A 15,963-nucleotide genomic window follows, 5' to 3' on the forward strand; every position below is an offset into this window, starting at 1 on the left:
TGGGTCTGTCTGTTTAACAGGTATTGATCTAGGGCAGATGCTGTGCACATCTCCTGTCCTTACACTTTTGGATGTATCAGTCTAGCCATCGTAGTCCACTGTAAGCCTATTCAGATGACATAGACATCAGCGGATCAGCACAGCACCTGCTCTGTACTGACACACATAAACAAATAGCGTGTATCAGGTGATTGAATGTTTCTAAAAATTTTGCAAAAAATACTGTGTATAATATTATACATATAAGCTAATATATTAGCTCCACATATTCGTTATTCCTTATGGAATTATTAGCATGCTGACATTAATGTTCTGTAGGACAGGGCTGTGTAGTATTGGATTAAAGCAATATGGCATTAAATCGTGAGAGTACAGTTTCCCTATAAAACCATTTCCAAGAGTTGATATTGCTGTTCTTTGCTCTCTTCGGTCTCTTTGCTTCTACTTCAAGTACCTGTGAGACACTGTCACTGCAATTCTTTGAGTCTGCAGAACTGGAGTTCCATGCCATAAAACCGCTGAAACCAAATTTGAAAAATATTGAGATGAAATTTAAAAGGCCTGGCTTATCACAGGGTAAACACCATGCCGGGCTAAATTGGGGCACTTATTTATTTGTTGAATTGCTATTTCTTGAATATTTTTACCACTTATCTGTCAATTGCTCATTCTAAAGTTAGCAAAATGTGGACAAATGTGTTGAGAATCTTTCTTCTTGAAAGTATGCAAAAATACACACCCTTACCTGAAATAATCACATCTTTAGTAGATTCCAGGGTCGGCTATTACCTGCACATCCATATTGTTTAAGCAGCAGTTCAGAGTTTGGACCACTAGTCGGGGGCAGAGCACCATGAAGAAATAGGAACATGTTTATATATTACTAATTTCACTTAAATTTGTTTTGTCAATTGTTTTTTTTTGTTCTTTACGCATAAACCATCTAAAAATAGTGTAGGGAAAACATGGGATTAACCATTAATCCTGACATACCCAGTGTGTGTTTTCCCCCCATTTCTCTCTCTCTCTCTCTCTCTCTCTCTCCCCCCTCCTCCTCCTCCTCCTCCTCTCTGTGATGTGGGTCACCCGCGTGCAGTAGTAGTAGTGTAAGCAGCAGTCTGCCTGAGGCTACCCAATCTGCCTCCACCACTCCCCCCCCCCCCCCCAATCCCCCTGCCACCCCCCCGGATTACACACTGTACCCTTCCCCACTGCAGTGCTGTTCATAACACCACTCCCTGCTGCTGCTGCTGTTGTGGAGTACTGTACTGTAACTATACTGTACACCGCCATACCGTGCCAAACGCACATTCTGCTCTGCACTGGGCTGAATTATTCAAGTGTCGCTTCATTATGGCTCACCCTTATCCTGATTGAAATGACTGGCCGGGTCCGTGGAATGCAAATTACTCAGAGCAGCCATTGAGCGGCTCTGTGTCTAACCGCAAAGCCCGTGCCCCTGCCCCGATACTATCTCACATACCATGCTGGATGCTGCTGCTGGATCACACATGCGTACACTCGCTGTTTATTATGTAACAGGACCAGCCCACAATGGAACAGGACATCTGACAGCACTCCACCGCACTGTTGTTACCTGCTGCTAACTGCGCTCAGTACCAACTCTGCTGGTCACATGACATCAGAGTTATTTATTTGCTAATTAGGTGTCCAAATTCTAGGTGCCTTTCCACAGCCTGTAATACTGGGATGAACTAGATTCTAACTGGTGATCTAACCTACTGTTCTGGTTGTTGTTATGTCAGGTGATACTATACTTCCCAGCTCTATTCTGCTTTGGGGTTTGTTGTTCTTCAGCATGTGGTGTTTGTTGCACTAACCTGTGTGTCACGCTGGCATGGGACTTCTTGTACCGTATGCATGCTGCGTTCAGTACAGGGCTGCGTTCCGTGTTCTTTTAGTACATCATGATTCATGCGTGCTGAGCTGCTGAGTACATGTGCCCCGTGCCCAACTCATGTGTGTGCATGTGTGTGTGTGTGTGTGTGGAGCGGGGGAGGGGGACTGGGCTGGGGGGGGTCTGCGGGTCTGCTGAAGTAAGGATGCCTGTTCTCCTCTCTCTCTCTCTCTCTCTCTCTCTCTCTCTCTCTCTCCATGAGAAGCTGTCTCTCTCATAGTCCTGCCTCTCTCTCTGTCTCTCACTCGATCTCTCAATAATTGAAGATGCTGCAGGGGGTGTGAGATTGTCAGCATCCTCCCCCCCCTGTGGTTCTAAGTGAGTGAGAGTTCAAGTGCAAGCATGTGCGTGCGTATTTGGAAATTCTCACACCGTGAACAACGGATTTGACATTGTCAGACATCATCGCGACATTGGAAAGCAGATTGTGCGCACAGGTGTATACAGTACCTGTGTGAAAGTGATTGAAGTATGTGCAGACATAAATGTGTAGTGTTTGAAAGAGACACAATTTGACTGGACCTAATGTAGATGCATATTGTATGCATGTGCTGTGTGTGTACACTGTGTGTGTATGACTGATATGAATGGTATACCGTGCGTGTTCACGTGTGGAGTAGGTGTATAAATGCATGCAATTACGTAGCACAAGTGTGTATGCAGCAGTAGAGTAGCAGGCAGCTTGCGTGAGCTCTAATGGAACATAGTGAATGAACACAGCGGGGGTCGAGAGCAAGGGAGAGGGGGGTGGGGGCCGAATGAGTGAGTAAGCACAGGGCGCCCCTCCCCCACCCTCTCCTCTAGTCTGTCTCCCCTCTCTATCCTCTTTCTATGTCTCTCTCTGATAAACACGAATGGCTCAGACGCACATTCTCCGCTCAGCCAGTTTGTTGAATGCACATGGTCGTTAAGTGCTTATATACCACACGCCCATTTGACCGCAGGTCTCATTAACAAACCAAAGCAAAACACACACCATTTCAAATAGGGTTAGACCTACAATACACTCGCACTCACGGATGACCTCGGACTTGGAAGAACGTGGCGTACGTCAACACACGCCTTTATTTCCTGTCCCTCAGCACAAATGCGCTCAGCCTGGACAAAAGTCAACAAAAAACGAAATTAGCCCAAAAAAATTCAGTTCGGTCACCTCAGTTCCCCCTCTCCTCCACCCTTCCCCTCCCTCTTCCTCCCCTCTTGTTCTGCCTCCGGTTACGTCGCAGTCCACCAGAGGAAGGAGGGGAGGGCTCAGCCACTTTGAACCACGAGCGTGAGCCTCCCTCTCCTAAAAACTGCATGGAGACAGGGAGGCGAGGGGGAGGGGTTGTTTGGAAGCCGTAGGAAGGCCGCCTTTGTTGGGTTCAATGTTAATGCAGTCAGTGTGTCAGTAGAAAGAGCACCAGTCAGCCGGGGAATCTGCTAGTCAGTGTGTCACCGCACATTCACGCACACCCACACCATTGGGATCTCATGTTTACCAATACCGCATGTAAATCATATCTACTGACTTACATTAAGATTAAATTCATGCCTACACACATAGGCAAAACGCCCAGTTTTGGTGAAGATTTCTGGTTTCTTCCATTTAGCACGTAACAGCTGTGTGGATTCAGAGCCTCATGTAGACACAAAAGTGTGAAAATACACAAATGCGGGGCACACAAATACACAACCAGCCATACACAAACGCACAATTGCACAAACCATTTTCGGGTGGGGTGGGGTGGGTGGGGGTGAATCCAGCACAATCCCAAACAAATTAATGGAGTTGAGTCTACAGATTACACACCCCCACTGCGCCACCCCAGCTCTGTCAGACCCCTTTCCCCAAATTTAAAGTCACACTAAATCCCCCCCCCCCCCCCCCCCCATGGAGTCACAGCTGTTCAGACGGAGTAATTCAGTCAACTGTCACCTGTTCATGTGTGTGGTCAAGTGAGGAGAGAAAACACACACACGCTCACACACGCTCAAACAACAACAACCAAACAACCAACTACAATTTCCAAAATGCGTGTCATTTATTAAAACATTTTCCTTTCGTATCATTGTTGAAAAAGTAGTCAGATGCGAAAAACTGAAGGAGGAAAGGGAGTGGGGAAAAGAGAGAAAGAGAGGAAAGAGACTGCAATAGTGAGACAGTGGAAGAGGGAGGGGCATCAGAGAGGAAGAGTGCGAGAGAAGTCAAATGAGGCAAAGAGGCGGGGGGGAGGGGAAACTGTACAGTAATGAAAAAAGGCAGTTGAAGTAAACAAGACATATCATGTTCGACCAATAAGTTTGGTCTTTTCCTTAGAAAACAAACATGGAAAGTAAAATTAAAATAAGTGCAAATGGGTTCCATATATATATATGTATATATATATATAAAATCACAAAATATCAACATTAGATAACACTGACGTGGTTCTGTTTCACATTGTGATACTGTTGTTAAGGGTGTTCTATTGTGAGATCATGAAGGTTATGGTCAGTCTCAATCTCTTCGTGGTGCTTAACAGAATTAACTGCACACAGGTGCAAATGGAATCTCACTCCCTTCCATATCCTCCAAATCCAATCAAGACCGAATCTTTCGAGGTTTCAAGTTCTCTCTGGATGCAAATCCATGCTCAAAGCAGAGAAAACAGCATGGGTCTGTAAGTGCAATTCAGTCGATTTCATTCTGCTGAACAAAATGAAAAACAAAAAAAAATGATAGCTCGAAAAAGTCTCAAATACAACTGCAAGTCAGGAGCCTATTATATAAGTTACTGTCAAAAGAACTGCGTTAGAGGCATTGTGTATGGGCTGTTGCAAGCGAACCTGGTCTATGGCGTCTAGCAGGCAATAGCAAAATGGGTAATAAAATGAGTTCTACAGTCTAGGAGTTTTTTTTTTTTGCAAACAGAAAACAATCAATCAGACAAGCAAATGAGCAATCAAAAATGTAGTAAAAAATCACTTATGTACATACGCTATTTGGTAAAGGCACAGTTGTCTGAATCAGATTTTCTTGTAGTAGCAATAATAAGAAGTATGTATATACAGTTACAGTAGCTCCTGTTGTTGCCAAAGCTTTCAGAGAACTCACTACAGAAAACCCAGTCACCGAATAAATAAATTAATAAATAAATGCTAAATCAAATAAACTAATCACTCAGTAAACACTGGAATACAGGGTCAATTTTAGGTTGTTTTGAAGAATGAGGCCTCTCCAAATTTGGACCCTTAAAATCATACTACAATTCTTTTTTTAAATACAGATGTTGGTTTTTTTTTTTTACGTGGACATTTCTTTTGCCTAGTTGCCATGACTGCTGCCGTTTCCCTTGTCATACACTGTGTACATTGCTACTGGTTATACTGTTTTTCTGTGTTATCATTGCTCAAATTGTGAGCAAAGTCTATTTCAAGGTGCTATTTCAGATGTAAAAATTCAACCACTCCAGAACTCCTCTCATGAATTGACCCAAGATGTATTTCCTTGTTGTGTGTCCAGGGATATTCATTATTTAGTCCATTTGATTTGGTGAACTGTACGTGATTCATTCAGTTTAAACCTGCAAAACTTCACATGGAAGACGATTTTCTGTGTATGTGGTCTGTTCTATTCCGATAATGCTACTGTTGTGGATTAACTTGATGTTGCTACCTTTGTTGCTGTAGTTGACCGTGTTAGGTTGTTGGTGGATACGGTCTTTTGTCCTCTACCGATGTCAAACACAGAGATAATCTGGTTGTGCACAAGGTAGGCATCTTGATAACATGCTCTGCTACTACTTGTGATTTCAGCTGCTCTTTACCGTATATATTATTGTCCTGTTGTTGATCTAACATGGTGTCTGTTCATACTAATGCATTTCGCGGTTGTTGCTGGTCTTAATGTTGATGTTCCTTGTATTATTTCTTACTGTTGATGTTTCAGCTTTGGGTGGGGGAATTACACTTAGATTTTCTGAGGGGCTTGTCAAAAAAACCTGATCATATCTACAAAGGAAAAAATTAACATGTTCTTGTCAGAGTTTGATTCCATGTGGGATTATGTCCCACTGAATTCCACATGCAGAATGGAAGTTTTTGTGCATAAAAGACATCCTGATTAAAAACAGGAAAAGTATATAAAAAGCCTTGTTAACCTGGACCCAATAGAATTGCCCCTTTTACCCCCACCCTTGTTTGATGGTTGTAGTTCTTGTTGTCTATAGTGTTAAATTTTTATTGTGGCTGTGAAGATTGTTATTGAAAAGACTTTTGTCATAATATTGCTCTTGATGATATACATCTGTTGCGGTGATAAACCTCTTTTTTGTCACAGATGGTGTTCCTATTGTGGTCCTCCAATCTCTAAAACTAGAATGTCCCTCAAGAGACACAAAAACACTCACAAAAAAAAGTGCACCAAAATTGGTTCATCACCTCAACAACCCTCCCACCCTAAAAATGAGTGCATTTGTAATAATCCAACTTGCCACATGTAAACCTCACAGCATCTAGAAAAATAAGTCTAGGAATGCTGTGTGTCGTGCATCAAGTCTGCGTGGGGCTATGTACTCTCCCTCGCTCTGCAGCGTTCAAAGGCTTCAGTAAAGGTGGGAGTGAGTGGCTCCGCCCCTGACAAGTCTCCGAAGCCCCGCCCTCGCAATCCTCTGTCTCTGTGGCAACAGGCTGGCTCTGGCACGCGACTGGCTGACATTGTGGAGGGGGGAGGCAGTGTGGATCAGAGAAAGGTGTGGTGGAGGAGATGGAACTGTCCTGTGTGGCTGGGCTGCCACTAGCGGAAGGAGAGGGGGCAGCCAGGACAGCAAAATTTCCCTTTTTATCGTCTCTGCCCCCGTGAGAGGAGCATGATTTTGTGGGGCTGAGTATGGGGGCGACGTGGACCCAGGTAGTACTCGGCTCAGACCAGCGGATGACTTTGTACCCGGACGTCTCTCCCTCTCTCTCTTCTGCCATGTCGTCTTCCCTCTCTTCCACCCCTTTTCCCAGTCCGGTGGGCCCTCGCTCTCTCGCTGGCGCCCCCGGGACAGCTGGCTGCGTCGGGGCTCCCCCTTCATCGGGCCCCGCTTGTCCTTCTTCTCGCCCCCCTTGCGAGAAGCGCTTGCGATGGAGGGGCGGAAGGGTTTGGGAGTCTGTGTCCGACCAGCTGAGCCTCCGTTTCTGCGGGGCAGCAGGAGGGAGAAACAGATAGAGGGGGGCACGCTTAGTCAATGTGCTCAACCATGAGAAAAATACACACGTGAAACAACAGGCCGAACTGTCTGCACAGTATTGTGCAAGTACTTTTGTGTACAGTATAGTAAGGTACAGTAATTGTGACAACACTGTACCAGGGGTCTTTTAAGCCTGGCTTTCGGTGGACTGCTTCATGTCAGTGTTTGATTACATAATTGGATAGAAGTTTGGCCTCACTTTGCCATGATTAAAAACGTGCTCAAGCTCAAAGTATTCAGAAACAGACCATTTGCGAGCCCCGGAATCTGCAGACTCGTCTGCCCTTCACCTGACCTGACTGAGCCCGCCGCCTCACCTTGACGGGGATGTGCAGCTGGTCTTTGTGCTTGTGCGGAGGGGTGCTGCGAGGAGGGGCAGAGGAGTCCGTGGTTGAGGGAGGGCAGGGCGAAATTTGGGGGAACCACAGCTTGAGCATCATCTCCACTTTGAGCAGGGTGTGAAGGTATTTCCCACTGTGGAACACAAGGACAAAGCAAGAAAGAACTGAATATCACAGATATACATAATATGCTACTTCAAAAATGAAAACAAATACAAATATTCATTTTTAACAGTGAAATCTGATAATAACTGTATTATGTGCAAAGCCTCTTTGATGTAATTTGTAACAGCGTCTTTGCCACAGTGTTAGTGTTGTCATTATGGACAGGAAAACGCTCTTATTAAATGATCTTGAGCTCACGTTAAATAGAAGTTGGGGGACTAGTGGCAATTGGTCCTTACCCAATTGTGGGTTTCTGCAGAACTCCTACAATCCTTTGGATTCTGTCCATGGCAACGCTCTGCTGGAAACTGCTCAAACCTGCCAATCAAAAATAAGCTCCATCACAAACTTGCCAGTGACTTAACACGAAGGCATGTCCAACTGAACTCTAGAGAGCAAATGAAAGAATGTGAACTTTCAGCCATGGCAGAATGACCACATTGCCACAGTGAGAGGATAACTTGTCCCAGAACCCTGCCCCCTGCCTAAAATATATTTTCACACATAGAGAGGATTCGAAGTGCATACCTCTGTCAAACCTCCCCATTTTTAGCCCGTTGAGAAGCTCCAAAAGAGGTCTGACAAATCCCTGAAGCTCTGCGCACTGAGACAACACAACGACAAGGCAGAAGGAGGAAGAAGGTAAGTAAAATGCCACAAAACAAGGAATACAGCACACTAATTTTACTCATTACTTTTAACAGCAGCCGAGCTACAATTTAAAGCATTCAGACGTCACACTTCAGACTTCTGCTCATTTTTGATAACAAAACCATTACTCATTAAGAGAAACACAACACTCAAATTAAGATAGACTCACCTTCTGAGCAAAGAGGAGGTCTCCCTCCGTCTGCCCCGCTCTCCCTCTGTCCTGCTCCTTCTCCATCTTTCCCCCACTGGAGGACGACACCAGGGCGGAGTAGGAGGAGGTGCTGGGGCAGCGTTCCATTTGGCTGGGCTTGATCCTGGACCTCTCCTGATCCCCGAAACCATCGCAGGCCCACTGCGATGACGGACTGGCAGTACCTGCTCTGTCCGGGGAGTAGAAGGCCCGGCTGGACTGGCCTTCTCTGCTGTCACCCTCAGATAGGAACACATCCGTGTCTTCCTCCGCATGGTCGGTATCGCTGAAGAGGAAGCTGTCACTGGAGCATAGCGAATCATGGGAGGGCTGGGAGGAAGTGCTTCCTGACGACTGCATCACTGTGGAAAAAAGATACAAGATCTCCATGAAAAAAAAAAACAAGCATCAAAATCATCACATCCGGGAAGGGTGGAGAGGGAGAGAAAGGGACAGGCGGGAAAGGAGTTGAGAATGGGGTAAATCAAAGTCTGTTAGGCAACATACTCGCAAAAATTTAATATGTGACATGATTTTCTGTGGAGCTCCACTCGAGAGAAGCAGAGAGGAAAAAAAAAACAGCAGGTTGAATGTGAAGTCCTCATTAACATTGCAGCAGAAACGTGAGTGCATGTGTCTGCTGGTGTGAGGTGGGGGAAGGGTGGTGGTAGTAGTAGTAGTAGTAATAGTACCGTCAGATTGTCAGGGTCTTTTTCTTGCTCTCTCTCCTCCCTCTAGTGCTCGCTCTCTCCCTCCACCCCCTCCCCTATGTCTCCCCCCTCCCCCGATTCACAGGCCAATCCCTCTCTCCCTTTCTCTCCACATCTCTCTGCTGCTACGCATCTCTTTCTCTCTACAACCCTTCCTCTCTACATCTCTCACTCTCGACCCTACTCCCCCCTCTCCCTCTCTCCCTGACCCTCTCTCTCCCTTTCTAATCTGGGAGTCCCCGCTGGTCTAAAATTTGACAGACAGGAAAAATAGAGACAGGGGGTCACGCAAGCTCACTGGTAATGCAACACAGACATGGTGATACAGTGCAACCACTCCCCCCCACGCGAAACCCTTTTTTTGTAGACAAATGTCCTGCCTTACAACAGGCAATTCTTCTGCTATATAAATACGCATACACATACATACAGTATGTGACACTGTCAACAAAATGTATACTAGACAACATCCATGGATAAAATATATACATAAAAATATGTACACACAAGCATATGGTCCGCATTTACACACACACACACACATAACACAGAGTACTAACTATAAAATTCTATGTCCAAACCCAACCATAGACAGGCTCATGGGGATGAGCGAAGGAACACCTGCACTAGCCTACCTCTTCTGCCTCTGCCTCCTACCTTCTTTCTTCTCCCTTAATTCTGCCCCCCCCCCCCCCCCCCCCCCCGTTCTGTCTCACTTCACACCAGACTTCCAAACTGTCTGTGTGTGCCTGCTTCTCAGCGCGAGCACACCTTCCGGAGATGTGTGTTCTGCTATGTATGACGACTTGGCACATTTTAAACTATTTGCTAGCGGAGGCAAAATAAAGACAGTTATACGGAAATCCAAAATCATGTAGGAAATAGCTAAATCCCCAAACTGCATGTACACGTACATAAATTCCACTGACATATGCGTGTTTAACAGATTTCTTTTACTAACTATAGTGCATTAGCTAACTACATTCACACAAGAGGAACATTCGGGCAGCGTGGAGCATGCAACTACATATGTGAAGTGCTATTTTACATGAGCACGTTATAACACATCACGTCATATTCTCATAAGAGAACGACGGGTATATATTAGGTTCTAACAGTTTGACAATTACACAGCTAGCTAGCTTCCTGTCAGCTTCCTATCTAGCCATTTAGCTAGCTAAGTGTCGTATTAAAGCTAACTAGCTAGCTAGCAGACATACTTCACTGAAAACAAAAGCACAACACCATATCGGCAAAACCTATTTCAGCTTCCAGGTCTCAACGACCAACAGCCTAATGTTACATTCTGTAACGGAATGCTGTTCGGAGCTAGGTGGCTAGCTCGCTACGTATCCATCTAGCTACATTTTAAAAGACATTTTCTCACCTTGAGACGGCACCACAACAACAATAATCAGCTGGCCCCAACTGCAGAAACAGCGATGTTTGTAACGATAGCTAATCCTACACAGCTAGTCACAAATATTTCCGAAAAACACCCCGGCGCTGCGTGTTGTCCCAGTGTCCGCTTCACTAGTCTCAGTTCACAACTCCAATCAATCGTCTTCTCTCTCAGCCTCTTTCTTTTTCTCCCCCTCTACTGCCCATTGCAAGCGTCAACATGTGCAGGGCTACACGTGCCGAACTGTGTGCGGGCCACACACGACTAATCATTGGCTGGTTGCCTGACAGCCAGCGCTCCTATTGGTCAGTAATGTAGCCAGTGAGCAATCCCCTAGTAAGCGATTGGCTAGCGGCTGTCGTACTCGTGGCCCCGCCTACACATGTGGCATCCGTGTGTTGGGGTGGATAGTACCAGTCCAGCGGTAGAGAAACACACGCGTCTGCATCGCGCACGCACACACGCACAACAACGCAGGCTATATCCCTCCGTTTCAATGTGTTCTTCAACCTAGAGTAATACAGAGTAGAGGAACTGTTACATACTTTTACACACAATCACACAAAGTATGTCAAGAGACATCATTGAATAACACGTGGCAAGTGGCAATATCGTATCGCATACAATATGACGGCAGACTGTACTCTGTGTGGCAAAAAAACTCGTATAACCTTTGTCTGTAGCTGCCTACTTCAGTGAACTTGACTTCACAGCTTTAGTGTATCCCTGGGAAATGCACCCACATTGACCATATTGTGACACAGCATCACAGACTTCGACTTACAGTACTCTCACATCATGGAGCACATGCTCTTGAACTAATCCAGATCCCTGCAATTCAGGTGCTGTATTTTCTGTGACACCCTTTCTGTGATGCAAAAGGCTGATGGTGAAGATCTTTACATTAATTATAATCAATTCTAATGGTTCTTAACTGAACACTTGCCTGAATAATAAGATCCAACATTTAATATTCAGTGTGCATATCTACCTTCATATTTTGCACAGAAATAAACACTAAAGAATGACTATATTGTTATATTTATGGGACAATAAGATTACTATTTTTTTCTGATATCACTTAGCTTTTTATTTCAAACATGTACTGTATCTTGACGATACTTATGTGACATTAAACTTCCCATTTGGCAATGATCTTAAATAACCCATGCTTTTGGAATCACTCCACTAAGGGTGAGGTCATTTGGTCATGTAGTCATTTGGCAGGTGCTGTTATCTGGATCGATTTACAAAAGAGCACAAAATAGGGTTAGGCAATTAGTTTCAGGGATAGCAAAGCATTAGTGCCAACCTTTTAGCACCATTTTTTGGAAATATTGCCACAATGGGAGTATGTGCTGTCAAAGGGGATACAACCTTAACCTATTACTGTACAACATTAAGTTTAAGCTGCACAACTTTAAATGCCACAGATTAGTATTGTCACAAAGCACTTCCAACTGAATTTATGATGTTCAAAAAACTGTGGTGATCCCAGGCTTTTATGTCTCATGTTTAATTTGCAACCAATTTTACTGCTACTCGCCCATATTAGCATTAGGAGATGTCAGAGAAGAGAGAACCAAGGGTGTATTCAGAATAGGTGGGTTTTCAGTCTGTGATGGAAAATGGACGCTGACCTTGCATCTGACAGTATCAGGAAGCTCATTCCACCACTTGGGAGCAAGGGTAGAGAGGGAGCATGAATGTGATGAGCGACTACAAGGGACTAGGGACCAGTAGGAATGCAGAGGAATTATACCAAAGTGGTCTGGCAGGAGAGCAGGGTGTGGTGAGAGATTGAAAGTATATGGTGGTGCAGTTTTTGTTTGCTTGACAGGCCACAACCAGAGTTTTGAATATTATCTGAGCCATAACAGGTAGAGTTGTGTGTAGAAAGATGAGTAGAGGTGTGACACGAGAATATTTCGGCTGGTTGTAGGTCAGGCAAGCAGTTGCATTCTGGATCAGCTGGAAGCATCTGACAGGAAGGCCAGGAAAACAAAAGGTACAGAAGTCTCTTCTGAGGAGCACCAAAGCCCGAACCAAGAGTTGTGCTGATTTAGTTGTGAGCAATGGATGAATTCTATGGATCTTGTAGAACATGAATCTGCAGCTCCGTGTCTTTGCTGCTATATTGACAGGTTAGTATCCAGCACCACCCCCAGTTCATTGGAACTCTGGGATGATGAAACAGTTACATTGCTGAGGGAGAGGGGGCAGTCACAAAGCAGCGATGAGTTTTCCAGCATGTAGATGTTAAGGTTTAGAGACACTGGGATTGCGATGTTTGCTGATCATCCAGTTGGATTCATCACAGAGGCAAGCCTTGATACATGAGGCAATATTTTTGTCAGTGGGTGGAAATGACAGAAAGAGCTACACATCAGTCAGCCGAGTTCCGCGTTCACATCATGGGCCTGACGCTGCCTCTTACTCCCTCTGGTGTCTGATGTCAGTAGTGCAATTGATAAAGTGTCCCTTGGAATCATTCCACTTCAAAGAACAGTACAAATAACGGGCATATATTATTACAGGTGCGAGTGCAAAATAAAAAAGCACAACACCATTCCATCCCTCACCAGCATATCATGTAAAATTAACCCAGTTTTCGGTGAAGGGCATCCAGCGACCATTAACTAACTGGGAGTTTTGATACAGCACGGGAGCACAGTCCACTTCATTCTAGCTGATTGCAGAGGGTTGGCCAGAAACTGAGCATCTTTATTGTTTCCCTCTGTCTGTGGCCCTGCTGTCATTGCCTCTCGCCGATGCCTTGTGGAGGAATGAGGGGGAGTCAACGGCATATGCTGCAACAAATGTGCCTGTTTCCTGCAATGATTCAGTGGAACAGAAAAAGGATGAATAATAAGAGAGAAAGAGAGAGAGAGGAAGAGAAAGAGGTTAAGTAGTATATATATATATCAGCGTTGATAGTATGAGTGTGGCATATATAATGCGTAAAAAGCATATAAATGATGAAATTACAATGACTGATAATTTCTCTTCAACAGTCATTTCTTTGAACTGGAGGAGCAACGGTTTTCCACGGTCTGAGTGTCTTCTAGGGGTTTGTTTATAAGGCAATCTCTGTGGTCGTCTGTGTGTAGTGAACTGCGCGGCATGCCTCCCATCTCTTCTGTTGCTGCCCGTGGCAGGGTACTGTCTCACTCCACCCATACTGTGACAGCGCTCAGCTGGGGGAGGGGGGGTTGGAAGTGTGTGTATTTGGGGGATGGTGTGCGGGAAGGAAGGGGGCAGGGGGCGGGGAGGTAGCCACAGAGGCACATGCCCATGGAAACGGATGCTGAGTACCATTGGTCTTTCTTTTCTGAACACCTTCATCGTCTATGTGAGTGGTAATTAGGAACGGTTTTAAATGATTTTGGTCTGAATTCATCGTGATGGTTGAAAACAGACCTCCTTTAAACGTTGCGCTCAGAAACGTTGCACAGCACTGAGGGAGATATTTAACGGGCAGGGGGGGATTTATTTACGATACTGCCCAGACGTACATTTTGCAGATCTGATGACGAGTGTGCAATTGGTAATTAAGGTCGCGAAGCGCTGTCCTGTTAAGTCGCACACATTGGCGCAGACATGTGTCTCCCTCAGAGGAGAAGATAAACGCGTTTGCCTCGTTAATTAACGAGCACATGTTCAGGAGTCAACGAGCCGGAGATTTGTGAATGAAATCCCATAACTCCGCCTCCAGGTCACAAATAAGCCAATACTTGTTGAGGAGGACTACTTCGCCCCACCCAGCCAGATAGTCCTCCAACCAATGGGAAACGACTGTGTGCCTGGACCGTTGCGTAATATAATTCAACGGGTGCTACAGTTGCACGTTTGAACTGACCACTAAACCGTGCTGACTTAAAAAGGAGAGTATGCAGGAAGAATAACGGGACAATGAAAACTTAAAATTATACAACACCGCGGAAGCGAATCAGTCAAAGCGAAAATAAATACTGAATTGGTAAATTAAGAAACATTCTTTTTTTTAACTATTTTTTACGGCATAACGTAACGCAGTACTTCTGTAATCTCCGAACTTTGAAAGCGAATGAATGACTCAATTTTAATTATGCCTTAAGTCAATTCTCATGTGTAACAAATGTATACATTTCATCCACGACGATACAGGGGACATATCAGTGTTAACTGAGAATACACTGTAGAAGCTCATACTTGGGCAGACTGATAAGAAATAAAAGGCAGTCTTGCAATTATTTTGATGAGGAAATGAGGCATTAGTGAAAGATGGAGAACTATAGAAGAGAAAAAGGAAGTCATACATAATTGTTACAGGTGCAGGGTAACACCCGACCAGCATCGAATAGGTTGTTTTGCTTTTTTTGCAATAAATCACTTTTGAGTACGGAAGGGGTTGCATGCTTTTAAACTGCAGTCTCACGAGCAAGTGAAAGCAATTTAACTGTGAGGCTTCAATGTGCAATTCGTTTACAAAATATTGAATAAAATAATTATTTGCAAAAGGTGGCTGTGGAACCAATTCATCTCCTTTGGATAATAGTTAGTGTCGGTATGTTGCAGAAGGAGATTGTTTGCTGAATTGATTTCTATGACGTCTGCATTCAGGCAAACAAGTTGTGCATCAGTGGCATTATTAAGCATAAAATACCCATCAAATATGGGGAATACAAACTCCCCTAAAACATAAACCATACCCTAACCTATAACAACATGGATTTTGGCTGAACTTTGTGGAGACCCCTGATCCAAGTCCCAGTATACCAGGCATATTTCTTTGCTACAGAATGCAAATGTCATATAACAGTCTGTAAAGGCACGGAAAATAACAATAGTCCTACTAATTGCTGATGTTTTGAAATGTGTGGGTAACCCCTGCCAATTTGTTCTTACACCTAGAAAAGTCCAGGCCTAGTGCCTGCAGTGCTGACAGGGAACGGATTGATATGACCATAATGTCTGTGTTTTCGGCCCACATCATGAGACTGTTGCTTCCTTGTAATACTGAGTATCTAATTTATATAACTATGCATACTTTATTGATCAAACAAAACATCTTCAAGGCAAATCTCAGAATTACTGATGACCATTCCTAACTCAGTCAAAACAACCAACTCTCTAGGGGGAGACTGGGCCATGTTATTTGCATGGAATTTGAACATTTCAGTATTGTATCAAATGTTGCCTAACTCCTTATGAGTCCTTTTGCCTCCCCTTTGAGTCATGTTGCCTCAATCTTTTTCTGACTTCTGACTCTCTGACCCCTCTTTCACCATGTCTCAGCCACTTGACCTGTGAAAATGTCAACAAGTTGGAATTCTGACAATAGTAAAGCTTTTCCATTGTCTCTCAAGGCTGCAGGAGAGGGCTGGATCTCATGCTTTAGACAGGTCCTTC

The 15,963-nt window shown here is 44.5% G+C and overlaps 1 protein-coding gene across 1 annotated transcript; it reads right to left on the reverse strand.

The window, feature by feature from the left end:
- Positions 1-6,428: 6,428 nt before the first annotated feature.
- Positions 6,429-10,775, reverse strand: LOC118784944 (circadian-associated transcriptional repressor-like). Its single transcript, XM_036539439.1, has 6 exons — positions 10,558-10,775; positions 8,440-8,822; positions 8,148-8,223; positions 7,859-7,937; positions 7,431-7,587; positions 6,429-7,060 (listed from the first exon to the last, which is right to left on the reverse strand). Exons 2-6 carry the CDS (start codon positions 8,818-8,820, stop codon positions 6,431-6,433), a joined length of 1,323 nt encoding a protein of 440 aa, XP_036395332.1. The 5' UTR covers positions 8,821-8,822; positions 10,558-10,775; the 3' UTR covers positions 6,429-6,430.
- Positions 10,776-15,963: the final 5,188 nt, after the last annotated feature.

The sequence above is a fragment of the Megalops cyprinoides genome, chromosome 10 (assembly GCF_013368585.1).
Source record: "Megalops cyprinoides isolate fMegCyp1 chromosome 10, fMegCyp1.pri, whole genome shotgun sequence".
Classification (NCBI taxonomy): domain Eukaryota; kingdom Metazoa; phylum Chordata; class Actinopteri; order Elopiformes; family Megalopidae; genus Megalops; species Megalops cyprinoides.

Coding starts and splice junctions, on each gene's coding strand:
- LOC118784944 (XM_036539439.1), bottom strand. CDS start 8,820: ATGCAGTCGTCAGGAAGCACTTCCTCCCAGCCCTCCCATGATTCGCTA. Junction 7,588..7,858: donor CTGCAGAAACCCACAATTGG/GTAAGGACCAAT, acceptor TGTGTTCCACAG/TGGGAAATACCTTCACACCC. Junction 7,061..7,430: donor AGCTGCACATCCCCGTCAAG/GTGAGGCGGCGG, acceptor GCTGCCCCGCAG/AAACGGAGGCTCAGCTGGTC.